This window comes from Scomber japonicus, chromosome 21, assembly GCF_027409825.1.
Source record: "Scomber japonicus isolate fScoJap1 chromosome 21, fScoJap1.pri, whole genome shotgun sequence".
Classification (NCBI taxonomy): Eukaryota; Metazoa; Chordata; class Actinopteri; order Scombriformes; family Scombridae; genus Scomber; species Scomber japonicus.
The window spans coordinates 18425585-18442676 of NC_070598.1; the positions used below are offsets into that span (position 1 = coordinate 18425585).

The 17092-nt window shown below is 40.6% G+C and overlaps 1 protein-coding gene across 1 annotated transcript in view; it reads right to left on the reverse strand.

Annotated features, from left to right (window-relative positions):
- Window positions 1–17092, reverse strand: part of ntng1a (netrin g1a) — a 99498-nt gene that overhangs the window by 11504 nt on the left and 70902 nt on the right. Inside the window, exon 4 of the mRNA XM_053342390.1 lies at window positions 5707–5733. Coding sequence (XP_053198365.1) covers window positions 5707–5733 — 27 coding nt within the window. The remainder of the gene's footprint in view (window positions 1–5706; window positions 5734–17092) is intronic.

Consider the following 17092-nt stretch of genomic DNA (forward strand, 5'->3'; position numbering starts at 1 on the left):
GACCCTTAAGCCTCACTGGCAGCCGCTTGGACAGAAAGCCCTCTCAGAGATCCAGAATGGGGGGTGGCGAATGGGGCTTTCGTCCAAGGGATTGTGGTTATTAAGGATCTGTATTGAGGTCAGGTCTCTCTGTCCACTCACTAACAACCCAACAAGGCTTGGAAATGAAGAAGCAGCAGTCTAGTCCACTCTACCTTTCACCTAAAGCGGTAAGTCTTGTCCAAGTGTAAGATAAGATCTTTTACATTAGATGGCTCACTCTCACAGACATACTCTCAGAAGACAAATAATCTCCCCTTTTCAGAAATGGGCTAAGGTCATAAATCATGCAGGCACGGGGAATAAAAAGTCTTGAGTCTCGGAAACACATTTCCCAAGAATAGTTGTAGTCTCACCCACTTTATTTGCAGTGAAAAAGATATGATTCCAAGGGACTTTTATAGTGTTTAGAAACGATTCAATAGACAAATGAATCTTCAATGTGGCCTGTACAGTAAGACCCATCAGTCCAGCACTGAGCTGGATATATGGAGACAGAGTGCTCTAACATTGGTGCTGCAGGGTTAGGGAGCTTACAGTTAAACAGAAACATCAGTTCATACAGTAAGGAGGCTTGGGTGTCATCTGGGGGTCAATGTATGAATACCAGAGCTCCTACCTCGCTTGCTGTTTGCAATGTGGACAGAAGGGGCAGTGGACAATGCAACTTGAGGAGCTACTAGACAAATTAAAAGAAGAAAGAAACAAAAAAAAACATGATATTGCAAGTAAACATAAAACATGTAATGTCAGAGAATTAAAAATACTGAGCATCAGGCTTAATAATAAATGTAACAGTAAAAAAGAAAGAAACATACGCAATAATAATGAATGATGGCATTGGGAAATAAGGAGTGACATTGCCAAGTGAAGTTGGCTGCATGTAGCAGCATCTGTTACAAATGCCTTAGATGCTGAACAATTCAAATATTATGGTCCTTCTTTTATGCTTCATTTCATTAACAAGTGCTTTGTATAATTCAAAGGCCCCAGTGTATGTTTCCCCAGACAGAAACTACCCCCTGACAAACTACTCTCCACCTCGGTGGAGGCCAGCCAAGAATTTACACCCTATAAATTTGTGCACAGGAGCGTGGGTAAGGAAACTGGCTAGCGGTGAACACATCAATCCCTCGATTCCTTTCCGGTCATAAAACAAACAGTGGGAAAAAGAAATAATAGGCCCAGCCTCTGCCATTGTACTGGGGGACATAAGCCCCCGACACATACGCTTGGCTGCAGTCATGGAAACACAGAGATGAGTGGTTGTGTGCTAGTTGTTTGGGATGTGGCTGCACATCACATCTGCGCAATGGATTAAGCTGAGATGAGCCTAACATCGATCTGCATAAAACCACTGTGAAGCCTCTCTTCCTTTTCTTCCTGATGCGCTAAGATAGGACTGAGAATCCCTGTAAGCTTTATAGCTAATAAAAGTAGAGTGTGTTTATAAATGTACAGTGCACACATTGTTTGAGAGGATAATGCACAGCACTCCAGCACGTTGCAACATGAGTGTCCCATGAGTACTCAAGCCCCCACTGAGGAGCCAGAAACCTTTATAATGAGCAAAAGACAAGCAAACTGAGGATGTGTTTTTGGTTTGTCAAAAAGATACCAAGCCTCAGAAGGGGTAAGATACTACAAATAAGTGCTTTATCTACCAAAGAGCCATTTTTTTGTTTCTACACCCCGAGTTCAATGAATCTGTGAAAAAACATAACTGTTGCATAATCTTAGATGCCTACCTTCTTTTCGGTTAGCGACACCTAGAGATGAGACATTCGGCCGAACTGCGTGCAATTGAGAGAAACCAGGAGTTATTCATGTGCACTTGTGTGATGCGCTTTACAGATAGTCTAGAGTGGGGACTACGTGGTAGTGGACACACACAACTGGAAACACGAACATGTCCAGCATGACTTAAATCAGTAAATCAGGAAACAGCAAATACAATGGGGCAGGGCTGACATGGACGAGCAAAAGAGAATGCATCCAAAGACCCATTAAGGACATTGGAGAGACGTTGTATGTAATTTGTGTGACTTCCATGGGCTTGCTGTGTATGCACATGTTCATGGCAATGGTTATGATGGGTGAAGAACTGAAAAGAAAAAAAAAAGATAAAACCCTCTTGAACTTGAATTTGAGTCATGGTTTATGCAGGCAAGTCTAAACTATGTATAGCAAATTAAGACGTTAGGGGGGCATTTTGTTTAATTCATCACATTGACTATGTAATCAATATCTAATTACAGTGTATTTCTGGTGGAGGAATAACAATGAATAAATAATGGCAGGTGTTGGGACTTGGAATGACGGACTGCTGTGGGTAGCATAACCTCATAATTACATACAAGTCGGTATTTCCGTGTCAGGGAAATACTTTGCGGTTGGAAATGGAGAGGCCTCAAGCAAAGGGACGAATACGGATAAGTTTCCTCATCATGCCCCTTCATCTCTTCACTTGATCTTTCTGTCCTTTTGCTATTGACTCCATGAATCATGCAATCTCGGGTAATTAACATCCAGTGGTGTCTTGGCACGAAGCCTATTACCCTAACTACGTGTGAATAGAGAATATGACTGCTATTCATGAGGCCAAATAATTTTAGAAATGTCTTTTACACATGGGCTAATTTATTTCTAACTTTTTTTTTTTACTGCATTGGAATTAAATAATACATTAGCATTGGGCTTGGCATGTCTACTCACTGTGACAATCACTTCTAAACCCCCCTAGCGTTGCCATTCATTGATTTCAAAACGGCTTGAACAAAAGACTATCATGCGGAATCTCCTGTCTCATCCTTTTCTTTCATTTTTTATCCCACCAAAAATGTTTCACAACTGATCCAGTGTGGGGATTCTGGCATCGGTGCTGACTGCTACGTCTCCAGTGGGTTTAAATCACTCGAGTCAGTAGTTGAGAGGCTCTTTGAAAATGACAGATTAACAAATGAAGAGCGTAAGAGAAAAAAGGGGCACACCACATCTCCTCTTAAAAACTGTGAAGTGCTCGTTGTTGCAGTTGTTTTTATCCACATGCATTCCTATCTGTTCTTTTTATTAAGCTTTTTGTGCTAAAGCTGTTTCCTCAAAATAAAAGTGACTTGCGAGGACATGAACAATTAAATTATGACGACAGGACAAAATATGCACTATTTGATATGAAAATAAAACACACATGAGCAAACCACGCTGCTTGGATCCGGAACGTCTAATTGGTAAAGTGAGTTCATTTTTAATTATTCTGTGTTGCCAATTGATTGGATGTAATACACATCTGGGTGCCATTAATTATTTTGTTATGGGGAATATTCAGGTAAGGCGAGCTAAATGAGTGCTGACGGATTTTAATCAATGCCATACCCATAATGAAATGCAATCTTGCAGAGCCAGAATTGTTTTTTTAAATATTAATTTCACTTTAATGGTCCGCATTAGCCAATTCTGCCTGGCTTAATAAACTTGAAATAGAATTGAGAAAAGTCAATAAGGAATTCAATTACCTTCAAACAACAACATGAAAAGTGCAGTGCTCTCTTATTTTCCCCCTCAAGATTAGCATTGCTTCTAGTCCGTTTAACAACCTCAAGGACATCCTAACCTTTTTTTTTTTTTTGGCCACTCTATTCTTACTTTATCTATTAACTTAGTTTCTGTTTGCATTGAAAACAGCCGTATCCTCTTCTGTGTGTTTTTATAGAAGTAGTTTTTTGTGTAATGCCATTTCTTTGGGAAGCTGCTGTCTGTGCTGCTACAAGACAGCTACCCGTGAGAAACTCTAAATCCCTTTGGGCCAATCTGGATGAGAAGTGAAGACTTTGGTTTTTCTGAGTGTCCTTTCTACATCACCCACCCACCCCCTTCCCCAACCCACTCACACACACACAACCACACACTTATCAGCATGCACACTCTCCCCGTAAAGCATTTGAGGGCAGCCTTTGGACATGGTCTGGCCTGGCATTTGGATGGGACGAAAAGGACTCATGTGCAGCAGTGAATATGTACAGTATGTATATAGAACATATATGAAGAGCATGCTCACACACCCACACACACATACATACATCTAGCTCAAGTCAGGCCATGCATGGAGTTAATTTCGAAGGTGTGAGGAGGTGGTGAGGGAGGCAAGCAGTGGAAAATCGGGAGGGTTGCTTGGTTTTCTTGGCCACATGTCCATTTCTGACTCTGACATCGCATTAGACTTTAAAGCCAGTGTTCACTTTCTGTGCAATCTACCCCTCTAAACCCTGATTAAAAACCACCTTGGAACAATCTGTTTCCACCCTGTGGCTCTCACAACATGTTTTGGGAAACTTGCCCAAAGGTCAACTCGGCTCGTAAATGATGAAAACAGGACGAGTGTGCATGTGTCCCTTAGCAAAACTTGGCTTGGGTATTGAGTGGAAAGTAAGTCACTAGCTTTATATTGAAAATCAGCACTTAATACTCAGTGATAAACAGATCTTGAGCTAAATAATAGGTAATCTGTTATTATCTAGGTGAATCTTTATTAGTGACAAAAAGTTCGTCAGGTTAAAATTTGCAATTAATGACAAGTTTGTGCAGTTACGTCAGTTTGTTAAATCTAATATGGAAAGCTTATATGTGAAAAATGTAAAATGTAGACTGTGTTATCTGTTACTGTAGTTGAGTAGTAAACAATGAGCCTCAAACAGGAACATCAACTATACCAACATCAAAATTAAATATATAAATCCATGAAAGCCACCAGTAGCGTGCTAGAACTAAAGGTCAGTCTTCATATTTTAAATGAAGCTAGTGGACTTCTTTCACTCTTTCCAGCGCCAAAGTGCTAAAGGCCAACCACAATGCAGCTACAGTACAGAAGACTGTAGTGTATCATCACTTTGCAAATATGTCAACCATTGGGAGCAATTTATCCAAAACTTGCATGTCTCTTAACCGAGGTAGTTTATGTATGTCCAGGATCAGATAGAGAAGAGGCATTTTGATAATCAATATGCTGCTCTGGGTACAGAGGAAGCTCACTAAGAACAAGGTAAGGAGAAAAAAAGATAAAAAAAGACTGTATAATGTTGAGCCAGGCTGTGAATGCACTTTGACTTGTTCAATACAGTCCTATGGTTCCTGCATCACACGGCCTTCCAGGCAGCGGTAACCTGAGACATGGCACCTCTCTTCTTCCTCCTCCTCCTGAGGGGCTACTGGTTGACGAAGATAATACCAGCTGAGGCGCTTGCGGTTTATATTAAAATGACCTCCTGTGACATTATACTGCCAGAGAGGTCCTGGCACTTTAATAAAGTCTAGATGCTATTTATTTATAATGCATGGAAGGAGAAGGAAAAAAAAACAAACAAATGACATTCGGCATGCAGAGCCAGGCAAGTGTTATCTGGTTGAGTTGAGCCTGGGTATAATAAATTAATATGCCTGCGTCATGACAGTATTACCCTAAGCTATTACTCATCTTTCCCCCTCCCTGCCTAAAAAAGGTTAATCAAGAATTTAGTGAGTAATCCTTTGTAGGAAGATCGATTGGAATCAGAAATGAACACTTGGCACCAAGTGGATGTTCAGAGTTGTGTGGTGAAGAGTGACACAATAAAGGCAATAGGCAACGCAAAGCATCAAGCATTCGCTGTAGTTCCTTTGTGACTGTTTACTTACTAACTGGACCAATGTTATTGGGAATACCTGCAAGAGAAGAAGAGAGAAAGAACAAGTTAAATCAAAGCAGACTTACTGCTTACATGCATTTAAAACTGCAACATTTCACCATAAGATTAGGTGTATAATGGTGTTCCTGTCATCCTCCCTTGCATTTGATTGCGTCCCCACGCAGCTTATTATGATTCACCTTGATAAGCTGCATACACTTGAAATATCACATGAAACAGGAAAAGCAATGCTGGAGTTCTCCATGATGTGAAAGTGTCATCTGTTGCATGTTTAGCATCACTCTTCTTTGGTTTCTTCTGATTTCCTTTATTATTTATGCTTTGATGTCCCTGTGGTTGGTACTGCCAGAGAAGGTTATTACTTCCCTCCCCTCTTTCACATCTCAAAATGTACCAAAACCACTGAAAAAAAATGTCTGTGGACACAACATGCTCACAGACTGTTGAGATTTGAGTTATTTTAAAGTTTTAAAGTTGCCTACTGTTATCAGACGCTGCTCAGCACGTCAGTTTTTCAAAAATATGTCTTGTCAAAGGCACATAAGACAAAATTCTCATGCACACAGGCACACAATCACACACACAACACATCAAATGGCATCATATAGCAAACTCTGCCTCTGACGCTGAAGGAAGACATGTCTTATCCTGCTGTCTGCCTGTCCGTCCCTCCATCAAGCAATCCCTTGTGCCAGACAGCAACTGAGCAGATAATACAGTCTGTCTCATCCCCATGGTGACCAGATCTCTCCCACACCAGGACGCTAGCTGGCTATGGATGTGAGGGGATTGAGACGTTCACAGGCTTCTCGCACCGATCATTTTGCCATCTGAAGCGACCGCCGTCATCTTGGTTAGGGTATTAATTCGGTCTGTAAGTGACGCACAAGTTCATATCTGTGGCAGATTCAGACGTCATTGAGCGCAGGCTACGCTAGCGAGCACTTTGCCATTTTTTTCTCTATTTGAATCCATATTCTTCAAAGACACGTGAACACACCGGCTGTGTATTTTTGGACAGCACTGGCTTCAGAGGAATGCTTTGCTTTCAGGACATCAACGCCAACTCCGCTTTTTCTAATCATCCGTTTGAACGGAGGCCCTCCCTCCTATTTGTTCTACCCCCTGCCCTCAATAAGGCACACTGCCCATAAAAACAAACAAACCCCCCCCCCCCTTGCCGTGGGAAGGGGAAGCATGCTGGGCAATAGTAGAAATCAGCCCACGTAAACTAGAGAAGAAATTAAATAAAAAGGGTGTTTTTTTTCCTCTCGAGCTTGCATTGCTCTCCTCATCCGCTCACTGCCACACCTAAAGCAGAGGAAGCTGAGGAGGCAAGGAGGCATCTGTGCAGGATTTTTGAGCGAGGCCTTTCATCTAATGGAGCCGTCACAAAATATCTCCAAGTGTTCAGGGGAAACATGAGGATTTCCTGAGCGTGTGCGCATGTTTGTGTATGTGGACTTTGATCAAACTCCTGTCATTCAGTCACTCTCTCTCTCTCTGATCTCTACCTGCCAGATGTATTTAAGAGCCAAATGTGTGACCTGTCTGAGAGCTGTGAAGTGCAGGAGGCTATGCTGACACACTGTACGGAGGTGGAGCGTCATAGATGTCAAACATGGAGAGGGTGGGCAGATGTTAACCAAGAGACAGGGAGGATGAGCACGAGGATGATCTGAACCACCTTAATCACCATGTACAGTCTGACTTAGCAGCATTGGTTTTAAAATAAATGCAAATTGAAAAACTTGTAGCGCCTTATTGAAACAAAGTGCTTCATAATAAAGGATAAAATTAAAAGTACATTAACAGTGAAATAAAATGATGCGTCCAACGATATTGCAACTGCATATGAAATGAATCAATATGAAGTTTACGTGAATTTATGAGAAATAATAACAGAAATAATGTTTTGCTGATACATCTCAACCTATTCTCCAACTCCATCATGTCATATCATGGCATGGTTTGAAGTATGTACAAGAGGCCCACATTCTGATTCATTACTAATGTGAGAAACTGTGTATTGTGCATCTTTTTTTGTGCATTAGCATTCATACGTCCCACCTGTAGTGATTGATTATGGATATTTGAAGGATAATGCCAATATTTGTTGAAATGACACTATGTATTGTATAGCTGAATCATGAACTCAGCACCAAATATTGATTTGATTGAGCTTTTTTCTGCGCTTTTTTTGAGCACTTTACTTTTAGTGCCTAAAACACTTGCACAGTACTGCATATTTTCACTGAAACTAATACTACTGATATGAACAAGCCATTATGCAGGCATGATTGCGTGTAATCGGATTAAATGTGTCATTTTAATTAATTTAGGTAAATGATTTCAGCTAATGACAGGAGCTGATGACATGTACAGGGAGCTGTAAATACACATGCATGTACAATCCTGGAGCCAAACATGCATTATATGAGGTTGTTCCAGTCTAGTTTTGGCTGTGTAACTGAACAACCCTAAAAAGAGAGAGAGAGAGAGGGGAAAAAAAGTATTACTGTGCTAAAAAAGGCCTGGTTAAGTAGCTGACAGTGCAATAATATGCAGGCCCTATCTACATCTAGTCTGGAAGATTAGCAGTGGACCCACTACATTAAATGTAGAGGGATATAAATATAAAACCAGAGAGAGAGAGAGAAAGAGAGAGACTTGCTCATGTTAGTGTGTGTCACCAAATTGGAAGTTCACAGTCAGAGCAGAGAGAATAAGAAGGCTCTTTCTAACACTGTTTACACAAAGATTCCTATTTACTGCCAACTGTATGTGACTGCTGTTTGCCTTCAGCTAAAAGATGAAAAACAAAATCACAAGTGATAAAAACCCATCACACCATTTACAATGATGTGGGATGCATTGTTATGAATAAGACATGGAACAATGTACTTATTCTAATTAGACATTATAAAACAGTTGTTGCATGTAATTGACTCGTGATGTGTTAATCTACTTATATTTATGACGCCTTACAGTTGTGTGACACACGCTTGTACAGTTATGATGTGAATATATTGTACTTAAAAAAAAATAAAGCTGTTACCGAAATGTCTACTCTTTTGTTTTGACTTCTCAATTTGTCTAGTTCAAGGCCAAATACCCTTTTCTTCTAGGTCATGATCTGCTGCGCCGATGGCCTGTCAGTGCAATTATTCGCCGCTTTATGAACAACCTGTGGGGTTCGAGCAGATGTCCGGGATCCCATGTCGGGTCATTCGATTAATTTTCAATCACCGTCTTTTCCAATCCCCTTCACCAGCCCGGCCCCGCCATTATGGGGCACAGTTGCAATCTAATTTTGTCCTATCGCACAGGAAGAGCATTAGGAGCTGCTTATGTTGACAATGTGCTTCATTGATTTTTATTGGGCTGGGATCATGGTTGCGTGTCGCTGGGCACTTGAACGTGATCTCTGAGGGGTGTGTGCGATTCACCGAACATGATCTGTGTGCATGTGGGGGGTCAGCACATGCGACAGGCCACACACACAAACACACACACACACACACACACACACACACACACATGCAGGCATTAAAATACAGTAGAGAGCCTGAGTCTTGTGGGGCATCAACTGATTTACAATAAATCTCACTTTACTGTGTGTGGTTGTGCTTGATGTTCATCCTTCATTGGCTTGGCTCGGTTATGCTGTCATCCATCTAAGAACATCACTGTAACCTTACTAATGGATGATCAGAAACCCATAATAAACATGTTCTCCCATGGATCTATGGGCTTTAAATCTTTAACATGCATCCTATTCCCTTGCTGAACAATCCAATCTGTCATTTATTCAGCCGGCACAAGTACAGAGAGAAAGGACATCTTGGTCTGATTTGGTTCCTAGATGCTTCTGTCAGCTGTTGGCGTGGAAGTCAGATTGCATTGGTTTGTTTGTGTGTGTGATAGTGCATGTCATTACATTGTTTCTGTCAGTATCCATCCAGTTTTGACCTTCGATGTGTGTCACCCGTTTTGCCTTGGCGCTACCTGGACTACTACGGAAAGGGTCTTATCTGCTGAATTTCCACCGCAGGCAAAGTTGGTAATTACTTTCCCTGGCTGCCATCATTTTTATAGCAATCCATCATCATCTGGAGCTCTTTGGCTATACAGAGCCCAGTGATGGTGACAGGCATTGCTAACTGGTTAGCAGCGGAAAGGCTGCCAAAACACAAGCGCACGGCATGCGACTTGATTGAATTCTTCAGGAGCAAAATTTCGGCTTTCCTCGCCGGAGTACCCGGCTCGCTCGCTCAAACTCAATGTGTAGATGTGAATTGAAGGTGGCAAGTCTTAAAGTGCCCAGGAGCCAAGTTGGAAGAAGCACAGTTTAAGATTTCAGGGACTGAATGAGGTGTACATCGGTGGTGGCAGCAATGGGGAAGGCAAGGAAAAAAAAAAAAAAAAAATCTGGAGATGGAAGAAACAAATATTTGAAAGAAAGATTACCGTCACAGCTGCACCGAGCTGAGATGTGGAAAAGACAGAGTAAACAAGCTCGGTCTCTGGGGTGGTTTGGGGGTGTTGAGGGGGAGAGAGCGATAGAAACGCGAGCATGAAACAAAACCCAGAGATGGAGCGAGAACAGGCGGAGGCAGCGAAGAAGAAGGGGAAGAAGAAAAAAATTGGTGGGGAAGAAGGGCAGGAGGAGCAGCTGAATGAAGAGGATGCAAAACAATGCGATGATTTTACAGAGGGAAAAAATGAAAGAGGATGGGGGTAAAATGGAAATTCAAATAGAAGTGGAAAAAGGAATATAAACACAAATGAGTGGGTGTTATGTGTGAGAGAGAGAGGGAGAAGGTGGAAGTGAAGCTATGTGTGCACGGGGAAACGTGTTTATGTGTGTACATGCATAAACACATGGCACTAATTGAGTGTGCAGTAGAGCTGTGAGCCTGGATAGAGCTCACATTTTCTCACAAGGCTCACTGTGTTTAGAATTAAAGAGGAATGACACTCTTTCTGATTCATCAAATGATTATGAGGCAAAAAACCCTAACTTTTTTTAGAGTGTGTAATGTGATTACATTAGTTCTGTAATAGTCCAGTAAAGCAGTATGTAAGTATTATGACTACATCAATGTATGAATTAGTAATTGTACTCCTAACTCCTTGTAATGCCTATAATAAATATTTTTAAAACAACAGATTTTTCAAGGTAGCTCCCCATATGTTTATAAAAATCATAAATATTCCAGTCAAATCTGAATCTATTTCAATAACATAATGCAGTGAGCAGGTCTCAGAGACCCATATACATAATGGTTGTTTTTGTTCACTCACAATACAATGAGATTTATTCTACAGTGGCATTATCAGTTCCTGTGGGATTTGGTCTCGCCATAGTAATATGTATAGAGACCGACTTCCTCTGTGCAAGGGAGAAGATTCATCAGAAAAATCTGAATGTGTGTATATGTGTGTGTCTGCGCAAATGAGTGTGTTTGTGATGGTGGTCACATTTCCACCATCAGTTCCTCCCAGTTGGACTACAGCACTGATAATAAGGCTGTAGCATCTGGTAACTCAGAATTAATGTGCGCTAATTAGACAACAACAGCAGAAAAATGCAATTTGTAAGTCATATAAAATAATGTTTGTAATATTTATTGTGACTGGCACCTCCTGATGTGACAGTGCTTCTTTTTATGCTCGACAGGGATTCAGGAGATGTAACATTTTTTTTAATTATTGGGACGGTGGAGGGTTGATGTGGATCTTCTTTCCAGGCAGGATGAATCATTACAGTGAAATCCACTGCATGTCCATGGCTATCACTGCTTTGATCAAAGGAAATGCATAAACTCTGGCTTTAGCTACATCTGAATAAGTGTCTCCTAATCCAGCCCTGAAAAGGAAATCTACTCATTTTATCAAAGCTGCAGACAAATGAAGACTTAATTTCTTAAATGTTACATATCAGTGGGAGAAAAAAATTAATAGAGAAAGAGAACCTGTTTCACTACTAAGAGTTGTTAGTTCATTATTCCAGTCAAAACTCCACAAACAACATAAAAAACCCTCCTCTGCTAAACCCTCAACAAATCAAAGGTTATGTACATCATGTCCAGCTGTGGGACCATCATAAAACAGTAATGACAGCAGGTGATTGGAAGGATGTCTTCCTATTGTTGCCGTAACAGCCATCATCAGCTCAACAGTTGAACATTTACAAGGCTGTCACCATGCAGCAAGGCCACCACACGTCCCTTATATAACTTCCCCACCTATGTCACTGCGTAGAGGCCAGTCACGACCTTTAACAGCTTCTTTCTTTCCTTCGCAACAACTGCATCTGGGTTTGTGTTTCACTGGAATTTGCACATGTAAAAATATATGCTGGGTGTAGTCAGAATGGATTAATTACTATGAGTTTAGTAATCTGTAGTAATGAGTTTGTGTGGAGATAATGTGCATAACATGGGAAATTCATGTTTTCATTATTTAGTTTATACTCTGCAAAAATAGAAAGGAGCAATTTAGATTATAGTTTGTAGTGAGTCAAAATCTTGTCAAGCAGCTTTAAAGGTGCAGTGTGTAGAATTTGAAAGCCATGAAAGATTAGGACTGCTCTGATTGCTCGCTCTGTCTCACACATACACATACACACACCCACCCACACGCACCCACACGCACCCACACGCACCCACACGCACGCACACACGCATGCACGCACGCACACACACACATACACACACACACACTCACACACACGCACGCACACACACACACATAAATTCTGGATTATGATGATTACAGGTGCCGGTGATATGAACATGCCACTTGTTTAATCCAGATAAGTGATAAATACAAACACTGCACAATATCTGCACTTGTTAATCAGATGCTATTACTTACACATAGAAGTGCTGCCAGTGCTGTTGTTGACATTGCACTGTTCTATCATCTTAGTTTATACAATCTCTGATTGCACATCAACACGACATTGTTTTCCTACTGCTTCAGCCATAAGCCGTGATATCCTCAAATCATAACCTTCATTGGCTTATCACAACAATCATAATTATTTGTGCAATTCTTACTTAATCTAAACAATAATGTGTAGCTCTTGTACTGATTCATATAAATAGGCCTACATATTTCGATGAGTGATGTCATTGCTGCCTATAGTATTTAATAATTTGTCAGACTGCCATATAGGGGAAATATCTCTAATGACAATATAATCATGACATTTGAGACAATCTGCATAATTGATTAGCATGGGTTGGTGTACCCTGTGATTCTGCTTTGACCTTCAGGCCCAAAATGCTGAAAATCACTGTAACAGGCTACAGTGTTACATATAGCATAATACAGAGGTTATATATCCATGACCACAGATACTTGCATGGCTTTAGTTACAGGTCAGAGCATTATTTATATAATAAAACTCAGGATCCTGAAGAAATATTTACTCAAACGTATACTAATATTACTGTAATTATGCATGATACTTATCTATTCACTTCATGCTAGTCTCCTCAAGTAACACACAAGCCTGTAAATTGTTGGTATGTATACTGTGGAAGTGATTGCTTAATACCTTAAAGTGTGTTATGCAGATCAAAGTGAATGACTTTAACAGCCTTAAATATGGTCAGAACCTGTTTTTATTATTTATCCAGAATCATCCAGGATAACTATCTTGTTATATCAGTATATGCTATAATGTATGGTATAGTATTCAATTCATATGATTCATTTTGAGTTAATTTAGAGGAAGATGGAACCCAGGGTTTGCATAATGCATTTTTATTTGCTGGTTTGTTGAGACTGCTGCATTTGACTACTTAATAGACTTTTGTGCTCAGAGAAAGGTTATGTGTATACATGTAGCCTATTCCTATTAATTTATGCATATTAAAAACATCTGCACACTTAGAACTGCCTGTGAATTGCTGATGCCCCAACACGTCTATCCATTAAAGGAATAGTTTATAATTTAGGAAATACTCTTATAGGATTTCTTGGTGAGGGTTAGAGATGTACCACTCATGTCTGTATGCTCCTGTAAATATGAAACTTCATCCAGGGAACAGTTAGCTTAGCTTAGCTTAAGCATAAAGACGCCAGCAATGGCTTCCTGTAGTCTCAACTGGTTGCTTGGCAACCTCTGTAAAGACAAGATTCCATTAAGTTACTTTGACGTCCCAAGAACTAGGCCAGTAAATAACACCCTGTAGAACCTCAACCTGTCGTTTTCACACTTGTTTTTTGTGTGTTTTTAAAGCAGATATGTGTTAATCAGCTTTAAAGGTGCTAGTAGGCTTTTTTTAACCTTTACGCAAGCTTTTTCTCCCTGCTTCCAATCTATATGCTAAACTATCTGTCTCCTAGCTACATCTTAATATTTAGTGAGCAGACATGAGAGTAGTATTGATATAACCCTCTGCAATAGAACAAATAAGTATATTTGTCAAAAACCATCCAAAAGCTGTTTATAAATGTTATGCTTTACTAGGTCTCAGACATTTAGCTTCCCAAAAGTCCCATTTGTCTGTTTGCAGGATATCGGGAAAAAAATTCTGGACAGCTTTGGATGAAACTATTGTGAGATCATGAGCTGAAGATGAGCTTATTAGTTTTTGCTGTGGGTAGCTCCAAATTATGTTAAGTTTTTTTAAGGATTTTTTTGCCACTAATATAAAATTCAAGATACATTTGTACTATTTGAAATCAACTTTTCAGAGGCCACCCAGTGCCACCCCCCTCCACCACTGACCTCTATCTTTCTCAGCATCCTCAGCCCGACAGTGAAATGAACTGCCATAGTTAATTCTCAAACTGATCCCTCTCCTTCTGTCTCCACAGAGGGAGGAAGCAAGAATGAGTAAGGCTGAGAGAGACGGAGAAGGGCGGGAGGGGTTTGGGGGGGGGGGGGGGGTGAGAGACAGAGATGGAGAGAGGGAAAGCGAGAGAGACAGAGCCACCCCAGAAGGTTGAGTTAGCTGTGACAGAGAGTGATGCCCACTTCCCCTCCTATCTCCGCCATCCTTTTCTTTCTTCATCACTTTTTAAATCCTGCTCTTCTTCTTTGCTCCCAAATGCAGCACCGTTGTAAGACGACATATCATCCCCCCCCCCTCCATTCCACCCCTTTAACTCCGCCACACCCCCTCCGGATGATGATTCATCGATCTCCTTATCGCATCAGACGACTTGATGGGCATAGTAAAAAGAAATTAAATCTTAATTAAATTTTCATCTTTGACAAATTTGTCTCCACAGAGCTGCCATATGCTCACTGGGTTCGGGGGAAAACATTGAGAGGGAAGGAGACTTTTGGAATTGGTGTCGAATGGGCTAGAAAATTACAGAACAGCACAAGGTGCATTTTTCTGTCAGCCTTGTGTATTTTTTTTTCTATTCAGGAGGGATAGCCTTGCATTCTTATAGATTTTTCACAGTGTTATTACATTATAGATTTTTTCCCCTCCAAGACAAAGTATAATAATGCACTTTATACTAAGACTGTTTTTCATCACTTGCAGGGCAAAGGGAGTGTGTGTGTCCTTGTGTAGCGCTTATGAACGTGTGTGATGTGTGTGTGTGTGAATAAGGAGGTCTGGATGAGCACCTGAGTGTATATGAGTGTGTGTGTGTTTGTCACCTTTTTTAATAATGTGCTGTCAATCCAAGCTCTGGGAATGGCCATTTCACTAACCCACTCTAAGTCTCATAACGCCAATCCTCTGAGGGGGACAATAAGTCATCAGCCGGTTACCAACAGTCCTGGAGCACCGTCGAGAAAGGCAGAAATCACAGTAGACGCAATAAGGAGAGCACTGAGCAGGATGAAACTTGGGCTTTGAAATGAATGCCGGCACACTAGGACTTATAGTGCTGCTGCTCATCACTCTGCTGTTTTAGCTGATGTATGGGAGGCAAACCGGTCGCCATGGATCCTGTGTTCATGTGATATCGTAAAGAATGTTGTGTTTACTCAGAGATCCATCCGTTCATCCATTCATTCCGTCACTGGCAGTTGGACAATCTGCCGCCTAGTGGCCAATATGAGGAATATGCCAACTCCACACATGACACATTGAACCTGGATTATTAAGTCAGCTGCTCACTACAGTGCTGCTAAACTACTGTATGTGGGGAGCTCTGTATGACCCTTGTTTTGTTTGGACCCCAGAAAGAGAAACTTTTGCTGTTTCTAGTGGGGATTTAAATGATTAATAAACAGCAAGAACTCAGGCATGTGTTGTGAAGTGAAGGGGACGCTACATCCCAACTTTCATGGCTTTTTACAAACTTTGAATGCTTCCCTCTTGTCAAATCATGTAATTGTGTACCTACAAAGCCCAGTATCACAAATAATGTTTTGCTGGTCTTTACAAGCCCACGTGAATGAGCTCTATCAGCATGGAAGAAAAGACACTCACATGATGTCAGTCCACCACAAGACATCAGACATAAAGGAGTTGGCCCATTTTCCTCAGTTCAAGCAGGAGTAAATAATTGCTTCTCTACTACATTAGCATTTTGCAATTGCAGTTTGAGAACATTATTTATTAACTGTAATAAACTGTGTACCCTACATCCACAGGCACTTTAAGACAATAATTATACCAGATCATTCAGTCCACTGCTACTTGGAATTGATGGATTGTACATGATGTCATGACAACTGGCCGCTGTAAGAGCACATTAATGGATCGAGTAGGTTTATTATAGACTAGTGTGTTCCTGATCATGACAGATGGGAACCTGCTGTGATGTTACATGTAATACCACTAGTTGTACATGTCTTCCTTTACTGAAAAGACCTTATTGTGAATTAAACAGTTTCATATTGTTCATGGTCGAAATATGAACTTAAAAGCAGCACAAAGCATATGGTAACATGTTTAAGACCATGCTGTCCAGGGTGAAATGAGTAGTTTGCTTTAGTAAACAACATGAAAAAACTTCCCTCAGTGTTGCACCTTATGCAGCAGCTGGCATTAAAGTCCATCTCCACTTAAAAATGTGTTTTTCTTCTTTTTCCTTCAGTTAGTTGTGTGATCTGTGCTGTGCAGAATGATGTATTTGCAGTTTGACACTACAAGGATGTTTCCACATTCATCTGCTGAAAGTGAAAAGTTTCTCTGTGCTCGATGAAAATCTGATTTCAACACTAGAACCATCACGGGTAAATATTTTTATGCTACATGTTTCTTGTTGTTTTAATATTATTATTTAATATTTATGTACTTCAGTTTTTGACTTTCCCTAAATTAATGTTGCGTTGCACCCCATATTGTATAGTGAAGATGAATCCAGAGTATAAACACAAGCATTTATACCTATAACCACCACCAGGTAAAATTTACCCAAATAGGAAACGCATATATTTTCCC